The sequence below is a fragment of the Blennius ocellaris genome (genome assembly GCF_963422515.1).
Source record: "Blennius ocellaris genome assembly, chromosome: 21".
Lineage (NCBI taxonomy): Eukaryota > Metazoa > Chordata > Actinopteri > Blenniiformes > Blenniidae > Blennius > Blennius ocellaris.
The window spans coordinates 15842510-15858927 of NC_137670.1; the positions used below are offsets into that span (position 1 = coordinate 15842510).

Sequence of the window (16418 nt, forward strand, 5' to 3'; positions counted from 1 at the left end):
GACCTTGAAATGGGCTTCATTCATTCTGTGCACATAAACAGTAAAAGAAACTCGGCAGCAGAGTTCCGGTCAAGGTTCGCAAGTGTGTGTTGACGATGTTATTCGATTCACATGATGCCTGGTGAAATGAATATAAAGAACTATGCGACGACCATATAACATAGACGTTAAAATCTATTCACACTCTGGCTTCTTGGGCGAGCAAACCTCCAAAGATTTGGTCAGATCGTCTGCTTTGTTATCAAGATCCTGTATTGCAGGATAGAATATATGTACCATCCAGCACGAGGGTCGACTTTGCATCAACTTAAAACTAACGAGAGCAAATGCTATTTATTCTTTATTCCTCTGTTTTAATAAGGCGTATCCAGTTAAGTTTCTGAAAATCTGCTAAATCCTGCACAAGCTCTGTGTTCTGAGAAGTGATAAGCCTTCACCAACATTAATCTGGACAGAAACACTTGCAGATCTCAGCCATTTTATTTTTAAAGAAATTTCAGGCATTACATGCAACATGTTGAACGTGTGTCCGTACTTCTTTGGACTGAGGAAGAACAAGCAGCTGTCGCTTCTCCGGTACATCAAATGAGGCTATCTGATGTTGAGTGTTTTGTTTTTACTCCCCAAGAGTCATTTTCAATCCAGTAACACGTGAGACGACGCAACAAGTTCAGTTTGAGAGGGTGCAACTGGAAGGGGGGAAAAAAAGAAAAGAAAAAAAAAAACGCTTTTCAATTTAGCCTCATTCTCAAAGCTGTGGTCACTGTGAACCATTCACCTGACCAGAAATCACACACTTGGCTGCTTTTTTTTTTTTTTTTTTCCTTCCCCGTATGAGCAAAGGTGGCATCAGCTGTTCCTGTTGTTTGTACAAATCAGGCTGAGTGGTTGTGCTGGAGGCGACTGAATGGAAGCCTTTGGGGTGGCGATGTTTCATCCCCTGCCAGAGCCTTTTTCTGTCCTCCTTGAGCCTCCGCTCGCCTGCATAATGAGCATCCGGCCTCTTCATTGAGGAGAAAACTGTGTTTTGTGCCTTCCCAAATGTGGATTTTATCTTTGAGGTCTCTCAGCCGCTGAAGACTCGGTCCGATCTCATCAGGCCCTCAAACAGTGGGAACTTGACTTCCTGGTAGCGAAGAAGTAAACATACTCCAGTTCCTCCGCTGGGCGAGAGAGAGTTCAGCCATGTTTTGATTCCAGCCAGTCGGTATAAAGGTAGCAGACGCCCACACTGGTCATTTCTCCCATTCACACTATTTGGGCTTTTCCCGTGGACCTGTGTGGGGGGACTTTCCCTAATTGGCATTTCAGTTATTGCACCCTCATTCGTCAGTAAAAACATTGACCCGTTGCTCAGACTTTGCTGAAAATGCCCGTTAGGTATCCGTGTGCTCTGATTGTTTTTGTGAAATTACTTTGGAAGACCAGTAAAAACGCAAGCCAACTTCAAGAGACGCTACAAAATAAATCTGTGAATGTTATTTTAAAGAAAAAGCTTTTACGTCTTTATTTGTTTTGTAATGGGTCTGTACAATCAATGACACCGCCATTGATTTGCAGCGCTGCTATAAATGAGCACAATAACAGTAGCATGCTGGCGGGAGTTCATCGCGGGTCAGCGGGTTCGGATCAGCTGACGGCTCTCCAATACTTGATCCTTTATGCTGTCATATCCTGCACCTTTTGCCGGGCAGGTAATTGTGACGGTTGCCCGCGCGGTTGTGTGGGACTTTTAATTGCATTTGGTATGACTGCCGGTGGTCGGAAGCGGTGAAGCGGCCCGGTAAGACAGATCGGGTTAACCTTTTGCTTTTATTGCCCTTCTCTGGTCTCCGCAGCAAGCTGTTCTCAGAGTTCATCCTGAAGGTCCCTCCGGGTCGCCTGGTTAAACAGAAGCTGGACTGTCTGATTGACATTGTCCACAGTGATCTCTTCACTCATCACGGTGAGCACACACACACACTCACACACTCACACACACACACGGTTCAGTAATATGGACGATCAGCCACAACACCTGCCTCCTCGAGGTAAAAACCTCCGAAACCACAGTAAAGGTCACTGGTGAGACGCCTTGATTCCTCTCTTGTTTGCTAAAAGGATTAAAAATCCCCACTGTTCACATTTTTTTTTATGAATGGTTCTTTATCTTTCAGACCCCATCTTTTCTTTTCTTGCATCTTACAGTCTGTGTGTTTCCATCAAACATGTACAAAGTGTCAAAACAATACAGGCTTCGGATTCCTGCCGACGCGGTTTTCTCAAATTGATATCCGCTTTTTATGTTTATTCTAAAATCGGGACGCGCCAAACGAGCGGGAGAAATGATGAGGCTGCTGTCAATTACAAGCTTTTTTATCCACGGACCGAATGCCGTTTATGAAAGACGATGTGAGGACTGAAGAGCTCTCCCTGACTTAACAACAAAAAGCATTTAAAGACTTGAACAAAACATTTTAGAAATCTTAAAACGACACGATACACTTGAGTTGATGTCTGTTATTTCTTCTTATTTCTTCCTCCCTCTCATCTATATTCTCATTGATATTTTCATGATGCACTGTGGGGACGGTGTTCTAGAAGATGTTGGCCTCGCCGTAGTTATGTTAAATCTGAAGGCAAAGCCGGCGCGGCGGTTAATTAGGAACATATCTGCAGTGTTTGCAGCCAGAGGAGCTGGTGGCGGCCTGCAGACGAGGCCCAGCTGCAGTGATATTTAAGGGCCAAGCACTTCGCTGCAGGCACTGGTTCCTCTGGGGCCATGTTAGGGGAGGTGCTGATTCAGAGAATAACTTCACTCATGCGCTGTCCTGCAGTGCTAAATAAATGCAGAGTTAGAAAATAGCAGCAGGGCTTTAATTTGGCTGGAGGGGACGAGCACAAGCCTCGGAGTGGCCGAGCTAACGTAACTGAGGGGGACAGTTTTGTGTGTTTGGTCTTCGCATGAGTCAGATGTTTAAGGTGAACCGACTAAATGAGACTTAACCAGCGTTCGGCTTTATTGTTTTTCCCCCGATTCATTAAAACATTATATTGAGTAAATTAAAATTCTTTCATACTTTACAAATGTATAAGTTATGCCCCATTCGCATTAGCTTGTTTTCAAACCAGGCAGAAGCCATGTTGGAGGCCTCTTGAGGTCCTTTCAGCCTCAATATCTAACTTGGCTACAATTTGGAAACGCTTTACTGGAGACAGTAATCACTGCAAGGAGAACATCAGTTGTTGTTTTTTAACGTAGGGTAATCAGTTGTAATGAGTGCTTGTGCTCATGGGGCATTTTGTTAGTTGCATTGTAATCCCCAGGCGGTCCTCATAAGGTTGCCTTGCCAGCAAACCCGAGAACGAAACGCGCTGCAATGGTGATAGTAAATAAACTCTCAGCAAGAGTCATCCAACCAGATGGTCAACCTTTTAGCAGGGAGGTTCTAATCATTTTCTAAATGCGTATCACAGTGCCCCGAATGCATTCACTGATTTTCTGTCCTGTTGGTTACACAATATATGTAGTGTCACATGTTTGTGTGGAGAACCGAATTCTAAATATTTGTTTTTCAGCCACTCTTGGACTTTATTTTGTTCAGAATCTTAAAAAAAAAAAGAAAAATCGCATCATCAGCACCAATCTATTATTGTGAATAACACTGATCATCAGCTTGATATGCCGCCTGGAGGATGTATTGGGCAGCGAGTGAAACATTTTTTTTCCCCAAGTGGTCGGTATCTATGACAAGTGGAATCAGTGAGCAGGTAACTAGTGGTGGATAGCCAAGTCTCATTGATGCTCCAAAGTAGTCGGTAGTAGAGCCAGCAGACTGCTGCAGTTGTTCATGCTACTTCTATCAGATGCGTCATAACACGGTGTATAAAGGCGATGTTACACATTATTAGCCAGGTCGTCATGGCGGCTGATCACAGTGTGTTTGACATTGTGCTGAAAGTGATCCGGAAGAAGTTTTTCCTTCAAAATACGATGCGTTTTTGTTCCATTTCTACTTCGTCGCCTTCCCTGTCGGTGATGTAAAAGGGAGTGAGCTGTGCGGCGGCATAAATTACTTACAAATGTGCCCATTGACAGAGAACAAATATGTCAGCTGCTCTCTTGGTCTGTGTTAAAAGGCAGAATCACTGTAGCGTCTAAAATCTGTTTGTGATGGAAGTTTGAGAAGAGCGCTCATGGCCTCGCGTGATAGTTCCAGTCTACTTGTCCCACTCCCTCTGTGTGTGTGCGCGTGCACGAGTGCGTGTGCGTGTGTGTTTGTGTCCATTTAAGACGTGGCCGTTTGTGTTGCCGCCTGGAATTGTTTCGAGGAGGTGCAAGAGGCTTCAAGCTCTATGAAAACAGGGTATTAAAATGCTCCTCACAATGTCAGATGCCCTTAAATAGAAGATGTTTTGTTTCGTTCTTTTCTTCTTCACCCCCCCCGAGAAGATTGTGGCGCGCACACAAATAATAAAAATGCACTTCCCTTTCAAGCTGTATGAGCTGCACAGTATTTCTCTTCCACAGCATTGAAAAAATATCTGGGTGCAGATGTGCTTGTCACTTTGTGTCAGTGTGACAAGGCGAACTCCGAACGTCCAGAACATCTTTTCTCAGGTATATATGTTTGGATAAACCGCTGTTACTGTGGCGGACTGTTGGCAACACGGGATCTCGCAGTGGAAGAATCACAAGTGACATTTTTTGGTCCAAAGTGAAATGTTTTGACAGCCATTAGTTATTTTAAGAGGAAACGTATTGACCTTTGTCAGACGCGAGCTTCTCTTTGCTGTCAAGGAGGCATGTATGACGTGTACATAAATATGTGAGCTGAGTGAGGACCGCAGGCCGTACATATGGCTCGCAGTGGGCTGGCACGGTCCTCCAAGGATAATGGTTGTTGAGTTTGATTACCCCTGCCACCGCGTCGAGACAAACACGTGTAGGAAATATTCCAATGACATTGATGCTGTCAAGTCATGCATATCTGAGTACCAACCCGGGAGGAAGTACCTATCACATTACTGCATATGTGTGATACGTACATGTACAAGCAATTTGTTTTCTTTAACTCGGCTCACATTTTGCAATATAGAGATTTCTAATATGTAGCTGTTGCAGTCTATATCCATATCGTGCTTTATCATGGTAATATTCCCCACAGGCTGGAGCCAGCAACATAAAATACACATTTGTTGTGTCTTTAGCCTTCCATAAAGCATAAATCAAGTATCTCAGAAACGGGGCCGGGGCCCTGTTTGTTGTCTCAAAAGGAAACTCCAGTGATTAAGGTTTCAATGTTTTTGAAAAGCCTCCATCAGTTCCAAGCTAATAAAAATGACCTGGATGACTGAGAGTGTGCACAGACAGGATAAGCTCTTTTTACAACCGCAATGCTTCAGTCGATATAAACCTGAGTGTCTGTGGCTGTACGGCTTCAGACTTGTTTATTAATCACCGACAAACCTCGTTCCCTTGTTTATGATTCCCCTTGACTAACAAATCCTTTTGTGTGTGTGTGATCATATTTACGAAGGAATGATGTTTTATAATTTGAGCAGACATTCCACTGAAATACAACCGGCACACAAAGATTTCCCCATAATTATTTTCAACAACAGAATCTTTATTAAAAAAAAAAACCTTTTTAAATGAGATTTCCCGAGATGATTAATGATGTCATTGTTGCACTCATCGATATCTGAGAGATGAAAATAAAAAAATAAAAAAATAAAAATATTCCTGACTCTGTTACATTCCCAATTACTGTGCCAAGGATTTATGATGCTTCTATCATAAGAACTCATCAGATTCTCTCTGTGAAGCTGGAGCTTATCGCTTATGGGGCAATACTTAAAGAAGATCTGAAGACGCAGTCAGCTTTATTTCGCGTGTGTGTGCGTCAGATATGTGATTCTGTGTGTTTTTCTTGCAATATCAATAGAAAACTATTGATTTTTGTCCTGGTCATTGATCTTCATAAAATCAGTAACTCCAGTCCAGTTTGAAACACGCTTCGCTCACTCCGGGGTCCGAGGATGAAAACAGTAATTGGATTATGTTTTACACGTCTGAGTGTTGGTAGAGCGAGAGGTCACTGCAGTTCATTCCATTCATTATAAGTTATGTCCCTCCATTTATCATTCGCCTTCAGCAGAATAGACAATTGGCAAAGCTTAATGTTTTTGTGTCTTTTGATGAGTAATGAAGTTAGAATTTTACCCCGTCCCAGATAAGGAGCTTATTGAAGCCGGAACCATGTCTGTGATGCAGAAAGGTTCTATATCGAGTCTGAATTAAAATGTATTGCTCGGTAGCCATTTAGAGCAGCGGCATCTCTGTTTACCCTCATTTTAAACATTTCAACCGTTTTGTTGATTTCAGTCAGTGCTTTCGGTTGGATTTTTCTCAGGCGATATCAATACTAAAACTTTAATGCCGCATCGCCTTGCACCTTGGTAATATGGAAGGTTTACACCTTCCCAATACTGTATATCTCCCTCTCTTTTACTGTAGTTCTCATCTGACCGAAGTATTTCTTTCTTTTTTGAAGGTCAACGTAGCAACAGCTTTGCGCAACGCCCAAGAAATACTGCATAACCTGCTAAATAAACAAATATAGGCACATGTTTTTACCTTAAATGACTTTAAATCTAGCATATCGCTCACTGCAAGGCTTTTTTAACTGCTTGAAGGGGGATTGTCTCGTTGGTCCAACAACCTTGTTTCCAGAGTTTGTTGCCCAAAATCCAGCTTTTGCTTGATTTTCTTCCATTTGAATATTGAATCATAGGAGCTACATTCAGAATCTGCTGTGTCTGTGTGAGCTGGACTGGCTCCGCCCACACATGCCCATCTTGGGAAGAGGAGGAAGTTCTTCCTCTCGTGGTGCCATGTGCCAGAGCAGAGCTGCATAATTGTGGGAGGAGTCAAAGGAAGGAGCCCCCCTTGATCGTGATTGGCTAAACCCCTGATGACACTATATAGGGTTTGATTTCTGATTGGCTGGTTGGAGCAACACACTTTTTTAAAACCTGGAACAAGCCAGAGAGAGAGAGGACACACTTTCTTCACTTCTAGGGCGTCGTTCCAGGTATAGGGAGGCACATCACTGTTGGAAAATCGTTACAAAATGAATTTTCCATAATATGACCTCTTTAATTTAAGTGATTATTGGTCTTCAAGCTCATCATTGAATTATCTTCTCTCTGTGTATAGGAATTCAACAAAATCTTGAATGTTGCAAGTAGTACGGAATTAATCACACTCAATTATGGAAAAAGGTACTTACTTAGTACTTGGGCCTTTCGCTCCTCCGGGAGCATAGGCCATCAACGATTTCATCCCTCCATCTCATCTTGTCTTGGGCGAGTCTCAGACTCGGTCTTCATCTCAACCTCAACATCACGCCTCCAGGTGTTCTCTGGACGTCGTCTTTTCTGCTTGCCGTGGTGATTCCATTCCAGAGCTTGTCTTGTGACACTGTCTTGATGTTTCCTTATGGTGTGGCCAATCCATCGCCAATTGTTTCACCTGATTTGTATTTGAATGGATTCCTGACCTGCTTGTTACCAAAGATCTTCATTTGTTGCTCTGTCTGTCCAAGATATCATCAAGTTTCTTCTCAAGCAGGTGTTTGTTGTTGGATGACTTTGTTTCTCCACGTGTCTGAACCAATACTCCACTTTTCTCATTGGAGTTGAAGATCCTGAGCTTTGTTTTGGGGGAAAATTTTGTTTTTTCTTATTTAAAATGTGCAAGATTCAATCACTGAAACCTTTATTTGGTTTTCAGGAGTTGTTTATGGTCAAAATATCTTCATTCAGTTTTTAAAGGAGAACTGAAATCCACTTCAGTACAATTACAGCTAGTTTCCAATATCTTATTGAGGGCAACGCCGCAGCAGACGGTAACAATAGGACAGGCATTTCAGCCAGTTTCAGCCTTTTGTGTTACCTTACTGGATATTTTAGATTATGTTTGATTGGCTGATGTCTGGAAATCTCCATCCATCTTTCAGGTCACCAGAAAGCACTGACAAAACATGAAAACTTCACCCAGAAAGGCTTTGCCCAGATCTGAACCCACTTCTCTTTATTAAGCGCTCATCTGTGTTTCACCTTGTAATTGTTTTTCGCTCTGAACTGTCGGCTCTTGTTGGAAACTCTCCGTAGGGATTGCAAGAGGATCCCCCGCAGTGTTTTTTTTTTTTTTTTTTATAAATAAATAACTTGTTTAATTTAATCACCCGAGATGTGGGAAAGTCATTAAGTAGTGGCGTGCATCTGCATTGCGTCGAGAGCGTATGCTGTTCTCTTCTTTCTGAATCACCGTCTTCCTCCGTGTGTTGACTGTTGATGTGCGCCTCCCTGCAGATTGTCGTGAGATCCTCCTGCCCCTCATGACGGAGCAGCTGAAGTTCCACCTGGAGAAGCGCGAGGAGCCGAAGGCCTGTTGCCAGCTGCTCAGCGACATCCTGGAGGTGCTTTACAGGAAGGACGTGGTGAGAAGCGCAACTCCGGTTTTATCTACTTTTTATTTCCCTCTGGGATGAGGAGTAGCACACCAAGGAGATCCAGGAGTACCTCTCCACACAAGACGCATATCCCCACTGTGGCTATTTTAATGAATAGCTACTGATCAGTGTGCTGTTCTCAATTTGTTTTATGGCGTGGCCTGAAAGGAGCACATTTTATGCCAGTGTTAATTTACTAACTTGTAGTTTTGGCTGGGTTCAGTAATTTCACGCTTTGGGCTGCTGGGGGCCGTCGTCAACACTGTGAATGCTCGCCAATATCACAGTGATGAGTTCAGCTGAAGTTTCAGCACCGGATTAGAAGAAAGTACATTTTCATACCTCGGAAAACGGGTTTATATCACCTGCCAGCCGGATGAATCGTTTCATTCTTGCTTTTAAATGAAAGGATAATCGCTTGTTTTAGAATCGTGCCAGTAGATTACGATGACTTTCCTTCACGTGTCACAAATCTATCATCTGGAGCACTTTTAGTTTCTCCATTGATCCATCTTCTAGACTGACTCATCCAACTAAGGGTCGCAGGACCCTGGAATTGATCCTCTCAGTGACTATAGGCTGAAATGCACGCCTTCCGTGCCCCGAGAAAAACTCCCCATGCACAGGGGGAAACATGCAAAACACAGAAAGGGAAAGCCGCCGAAGCTTTGACTCGATCGGGGGATTGCTCGCTTTGAGGCAAGAGTGCGAACAGCTACATCGCCATGCAGCCCCTTCACCCTCTCATTACCCCCGTTTGAGAGGCGGCGCACATATAAGTTGTCACGAACGGTTTGAGCAAAGGATGTATAGGCTAATTCCAAATGAGAGTGTTCGTATGTTACGGGACAGATTAATCACTTCATTGTTTCGGCATGGCAATGTTCATTGAATTTCACCTGAGTCTGCATCCATCATCTGCTGGCATCAGCCTTGAACTTCACACACACACACACACTAATCTGCTTTGCGAGTGTGTTTCATCCTCTTCCATGCCTAGACTCCTGATGTCCTCCCTCAGGCCCTCACAGACTCTCGTCATTGATCACCACGGTCCGGCCTCCCACACTCCACTCTACTAGGGATAATCCACCTCTCTCACTTGCTGGAGCTTTCACGCTTCCTCCTCATCTGTCTCTCAAATTGATGCCTCCTCTCATGTTTTAGCTCTCGCTTTCATATCTGTCCGGCGCATCAACACCAGCAAAGCTTTGCTCCACTCGCATGCACACAGAAATTTAGACATCGAACAGGATATGAAAGCAAACCTCTGGATATCTTTCGTCAATTGAACTGTCAAGTTGACACATTTTCATGACTTGAATGAAGAATAAATTGTTTACTTTCCCCTCAAATCCCAAGATTACCGTAAATAACGATGACTTTATGCTTCCGATTTGTGTAATAGGTTTAAACGTGCCTTTTCTCCCATGGAACCGTCTCGTGGGTTTCTCACAAAAGATGTGCGACACACTTGCAGCTGTTGAAAAGCAAAGTCTTAAAGTCCCTCTTTAGTTCACTCTCCCCAGTGGTCCTCTGCTATTCTGTACGTGCGTGGTTCTGTGTGTGCGTATGTGCACAGACTCACTCCGGTGAAGCCTTCAGTCACAGAAAGCAGCGTGTGAATTATTAAATGTTCATGTTGTTGCTGCAGAGCTGAGTCTGCTTGGAGGAACCCCCCCCCCCCCCCCCCCACAGAGTGAGAATACAGCCCAGCTCTCTCTCAGATCAACTTATGAAGATTTTCAAGGAAAACCGTTCAATTTATTATTTACAACAATCGTACAAACTCCTCTGTTTTTTCCCCCCCAATTGGAGTCACGTGTAACTCAGGAGGAGACGTGTCCAACCCACTTCAGCATATTGGCAGTGCTTAACGTAGAGGACTGAGTTTATACTGCTGATTTTAAAGCTTTATTCTTTTTTTTCATGCTTTGAACAGCATCAGTCATGTAGATAATGCCTCCTCTATGGCAGGTAGGAGAACATACGCATGTGCATTGTTTCAGGTCAAGGCATTTTATAAAATGTAATAATAATTTCTGTTATGGAACTGTATTTTGTTGTTTTAAATGTATATTATACTTTGCTTATATGTTGTTTCTGTATTTGTTTGTTTTGCAGGGTCCCACTCAGTGGCATGTGCAGATCATCATGGAGAAGCTGCTGAGGACCGTGAACAGGACGGTCATTTCCATGGGCCGGGATTCACCTCACATTGTAAGTTGTATTGGTTTTTTTGTTCAATATTAGGAGCATAACAACAGCATAACCAACTTTAAATCTCGAGGTCTTTGTAGCGCTGGTGCATGGACTCTCACAGGACCTAATTCAACTGCCATTTCCCATCCAGAACTGTCATTCAAGATAAAGCTTTCCAAATGGTTTTTTTCACAGCCTCAATCCTGGAGTGGCTTTAATCTGCTCATATCTTTGTCCAGCCAGTTATTTGTGTGCTGTATGATGTGCAATGTGCTTGTTTGTGTGTTTGATCCACACTTATTAGTATATTTTTGCCGCTCTGTGCTGTGATCAATCACTGTATCCCCTCCACTGTTGCTGTGAGCATCATTCCTCCAATCGCTCTCTCAGCTGCAGTTGGTAGCAATTAACTTATCAGTCATTGTAGAAAATCATGGGAAAAGAAAATGGTTATACGTCCAGAAAGTCCTCTAATTACCTTTTTAAGTTTGGCTTTTTCTACTCATTTGGTTGGATCGTGTTGTAAAACTTTGTGAATGAAATCTGTTGTTGCTGGATCAAGTAGAAGTACTGCACTGATAAAGCGAAGAGGTGTTGGAACATCCTCATTCTCGTCGATGCACAGAAGATGATTTCCTGTTGCTCTTTCGACCTTTTGAGGTGGTACTTTCAGCAAAACGATCCGGTGGCAGTCGCTCTTATCAAAATGCTCCGGTGAGAAATGGGGATGATATAGGTGTTATAAATATTAACGGGTTAAACGAGCAGCCAAGTGAAATGGACTTGAACTATCATGTTCTATTTATCTGTATGGATCCAGACCAAGAACCCACACCAGATTCAGCTCCTGCTGCATGTGGTGTGCTGTTGTGTTGACTCCAAATGTGAACACGTGCCAATTTCACACAAGGTGTGAAATTGGCCTTTGCAGGCACTTTAACCTTGTTGTATAAACATTTTCTCTGGTTCTCGTGTGTGTGCGTGTGCGTGTGCGTGTGCACGCAAGTACACACAGCGCCCTCTTCTTCTGGGGAACAGCAGGAAACGACCTCACCTGTTTAGATGGAAGCTTTTATTAACATAACTGAGCCACCCCAGCAGAGAGTGCTTTAATAAAGCCCAGGGTGATCACAGTGATCGTCGTGTGTGTGTGTGTGTGTGTGTGTGTGTGTGTGTGTGTGTGTGTGTGTGTGTGTGTGTGTGTGTGTGTGTGTGTGTGTGTGTGTGTGTGTGTGTGTGTGTGTGTGTGTGTGTGTGTGTGTGTGTGTGTGTGTGTGTGTGTGTGTGTGCGCGTGAGCCTGTGATGTCATGGTGCTATAATACATCTGCAGCACTCATCCTTTGTCCCCTGCGTCCTCTCTTTCTGTCTTCATTCTCCTCTCTCTCTCTCTCTCTCTCTCTCTCTCTCTCTCTCTCTCTCTCTCTCTCTCTCTCTCTCTCTCTCTCTCTCACACATGCCTTATTTTCTTTCCCGGCCCAGCTGTAAGTGATTTTTGCTGAAGAGATTGGAGAGATTCTGAAGCTCTACCTTCTTTATATCACCCTGTCCATCTAAAGGTATCCTGACAAGTTAATCTCATAAACGGGAAGACATCTGTTGTGTAACAGATTGCTTGTGCGCATCACACTGAATATTGTAAAGCTAATCAAGCTCTGAGTTGAGCTGAGGCTATCTTTCTGCCCATTTCTTGTTCTTCTTTTTTTTTTTTTGCAGCCAGCTGCCTGGAGGGGGTCTGGGACTCCCACTTGCTTTGCCTTTGTAGATCTCCTATCTTATTCATTGTTATGCCGGAGATTCAAACATCGCATCGCACTGTCAGGCTAATGGTCAAAAAGTTTGAAAAGCGGATTCGGGAAGGCGATAATACATCAGTGGTTGTGTTGTTTGGAGTTTGCAGCTTACCTCCTGCCATCGCCTCTCTGCTGATTTCCTCACTGCTCTGGGGCTCGTTTGATCGCGAACATCAGACAAGGAACTTGCCGAGCACTTTGTCTAAAAGGCTATCAAGATGAAGGCAGCGCACGTCGGCCTGCTCTTTGTTGTATTATACTAAGTGCATCTATTCCAGTGTCCCCAAGCGGCGGAGGTGAAATGGCGCTCCCCGTGTCCAGCTGTGGCTGCTGAAAGACGCCGGGGACGACCTAATGAAACGACTCATTGTCATCAGTCTTTCCTTTCTTTCTTTCTTTTTTTTCCCCGTCAGCCGCTGCTTCTATCCCTCGCCTGTCATCACACTTCACTGCTCCAACTCTTCTGAGTACCTGCGTAACATTTTTGGTGTGTCATTGTGCGACGTGTCCCTCTCTCCGGAGTCCGAGGTCACATCAAAGCCTATCGGGCCCGTAACGCGACGCGAAGTCGTTCTCCCAGATCATCACTTAATGATCAGTGAGGTCGGTGTGAATTTTTAACGGGCGTGAGACCCAGTTAGTGCTCCGAGAAGTGTCGCAGCCTCCCGATCAGAGGAATGTTGCCTCTGGGTACCGCTGCCTACTCTGCAGGCAGATTGCGCGCCAGCGCTCACCCAAACACTGCGGCCAAACGCCGACCTTGTTCTCCTGAGTGGCATCCTCTTACATTTAGATTTATGCATTAACGTCGTATTCTATCATGCTTTCTCCCCCCCCCCCCCCCCCCTTTGCATCTGTCTCTCTCTCTCTCCTCGCCTCTCTCGGCCACAGAATGTTGATGAGAGGGACCACGGTGGTTTTGTTGCGCGTCGTCACTGCAGCGCTACGCCTGTTGGCGGCCGTGAGACGCGGCGTCGCCACGCATTTGCGTCGCCGGTCATCCTGGCAGGCTTTATCTTTGTATTCATGTCCACCCTCTGCTCAGGTTGAAATGAGTCGGTGTGAATTAATTTACTTTGGGGATCGCGGCAGAAACATTTTTTAGACTGGCCTACCTCTACGCCCTTGAATTCCGATTTGTTTAGTTTCAGCTTCTGGATGAGCCCTGCAGGCACACGTTAAGAGGAATCTTCAAATAAAAAATAAAACAAAACAAAACTGCACTTATACTATTTTCAATGTTCCAACAAATCGTGTCAACAAACCCTAGCTTTGTGATTGTTCCGGTTGTTTCACTAATTCAGTCCTTGTTTTAGCTTCAACCAAAAACAATGCTGAACTTCTTTTGAACTATGGTTTTTGGAAGCTACTTAATTACAGGTCGCACTTGGCTCCACTGTCATCCCGGTGATTTACTGCAGCGTGCGGAGCAGAAATAGTGTGAAGCTGCAGGGGAAGGATTCTGTGTTATTGATTGACAGTATGGGGCTGCCCAGCTATAGGGGCCAGAGCTTTTCAATCGCCGCACACTCCCATCAACCAAGTACAGTATATCGCAAGACAGCCAGCTTAGCGATACCGACATACATCAAAAGTTTGCCCGGTGTTTTCAGCTTCCTGTATCACACACTCTTCATGTGAGAGTGTTTCTGTCTGAATATTTCTCTGAGCATCTCCCCCCCCCCTCCTTCTCTTTCCCTTTCTCTCCGGCCGGCCACACTGCTGCAGAGCTCTCACAAAGAAAAAAGGAGCATAGTGAGATATGGCATTGCATCATAATGCCTCAGACATGCACTTATAACTCACTGCACCTCTTCCTCCCCCTCACCTGTGCTGAAACTTTTTGGACTGAGCGTGCCTTTTGGGATTACTGACGTCAAAAACTTGCACCGGATGCGTAGCCCCCGGCTCCGCCGAGACTCGCGCGTGATCCTCGCCTTCGAACTGCGCTGCGAGGATGCGAGATGTTAAACTTACATGGGGGTTGTTTTGTTCTGCGCTGTAAACACGGGCCGGGTAAAAAAAATCCCTATGGACTCGACCCGGCTCCGGGGGGCGGGGGTGGTGGGGGCAGAGAGGGGCAGAGTTGCCCTCCGGCCGTACTGCATTGTGAGGGTGACCCTGCGCCTCGCCTTTGCTCAGCAGCCCGAGTGTGGTTACACCTTATTAATACCGCAGTCGCAACATCAGGCAGGTGCATAAAGGCTCGGCATGGACATGTGCCCGGAAGTCACAAATGTCCATTTCAGTAGGAACGGCGAGGGCAAAGGACACTGCTGTGAGTGTGAGCCTCAGATCGGGAACAGAAGCCAAGGCAGGTCGAGTTTTTGCACCAGACACTCTCCACTGCTTATCACAGTGCTTTATTCTTATCGCCCGACGACATCAAAGAGATGGCAGGCTGATTTGATGTGTATTTTGTCCTCTACCCCCCCCCCCCCCCCCCTCCCCCTTTCTCCAATTATTTCAGTGGAGCTGACTGGCGTTCATACAGAAACATTAAATCGTGCTCTCATTTAAATTGTAGCTTAATTTTAATTCCAGGTCATCAAAAATCACAAAAACATATATCCTCACTTCTGCCTTTTGATATTTATCCATGCACATAGTTTGCTCTGGGTGTACGTTCTGTCTTGGAGCTTTCTGGTGCAGTCGCAGAGCAGTGGAGGGGAATTAAATTGTGTTTGTGGTGCTCACAGCAATAATAAAAAGCCGGTAGAAAATGTTCAAAAGCACTGACTGTATCTCTAGATGCAGTGATACTGTGGTGGTAATTCGCAGCGCGCATCCAACAAGCTTGGGCAAATAATATCACAAACATCTGCTAAAAGCTTGACGCTGTTAGACGGAACTCAGGAAATATTTTTTTCTTCCTTTGATTTGAGCGAATCGATCCCTTAACTGGTATTTATGTGATGAAAAAAACGCCTCGAAAGAAACTCAATCTCCTCCAGGCTCTTAGAGCTCTTTAGATGTCTTTTTATTTTATATCTTTTTTTAATATTTTGCATATTAAATATCTTTATTTTTATTTATTTTTCTTCCTTTTTTTTTTTTTTTTTAAAAAGACAGTATAAAAAAACACAGTATTGCACATAATAAATCAATTGCACTTCTTTAAGGTACAGATAAATGTCTAGTTCTCTCTTGATGCTACAATATAACTACTGAAAGAAAACAACCTGGCGTGTACAAAGGTGAGGTGAGTTACACGTGAGTGACAGAATGCAGCATGTTGGAGCTTGTGAGGGTTTGTCCCGTGGTATCTACTCGCTTTATTTTATTTTTTTTGTCGTCGTTTCATATTTGCCCTCTTTGACCACTTTGGCACGTTACCTGTCTTTTGAGGGCAGTGTTTTTGGCTTTTTAGTGTGATGTGAGTATAATGTTGTTTTTTTTCTTTTAAATTATATTCTATCTTCTCTCACACTCATAAAATGGTATTAGCCCTATTTGATGCTATACAACATATATTTATATAGATTAAATGTATTGTTTTGGCTGTACATAGTCGGTAAACCCTGTTTAAAGTTACTATATGAGGATTTGTTTTTGTTTGTTTTGTTTTTTTTTCTTAGTCATGTTGATGCAGTGCAATGAACAGTGGCTAAAATAAGAAAAAAACAGGTAGGGCAAAGAAGGGAAGGGAAAAAAAAACGGAGTTTCTTTAATTCTCTTTAGAAATCGACTCTTCAAAAAGCTAGAAAATACTTTGCAAAATCGGAGGGTTTGTGAAAAGCATGCAAGCCTGCGCGCCTGCCACCCTGCACTGTAGAAGCCCTGGTTGTGACAGAAGTGGCACATTCAGTCTTCCTGGCTTGGATTCGCTCGCTATTCTGGGAGCCGGTGCAGGACACAATGGCAGCCATCCCCCTGCTACATCCTCACATGTGCTACAAACCAGGTTGACTCCACTGGTTCTCGTCA

At 44.1% G+C, this 16418-nt stretch overlaps 1 protein-coding gene across 2 annotated transcripts in view; it reads left to right on the top strand.

Moving 5' to 3' along the window:
• dock1 (dedicator of cytokinesis 1) overlaps positions 1-16418 on the top strand; it is a 175682-nt gene that overhangs the window by 62880 nt on the left and 96384 nt on the right. For both annotated transcript variants that reach the window (XM_080517321.1, XM_080517322.1), the window contains exons 25-27: positions 1839-1945; positions 8359-8486; positions 10623-10718. In XM_080517321.1, coding sequence (XP_080373447.1) covers positions 1839-1945; positions 8359-8486; positions 10623-10718 — 331 coding nt within the window. The remainder of the gene's footprint in view (positions 1-1838; positions 1946-8358; positions 8487-10622; positions 10719-16418) is intronic.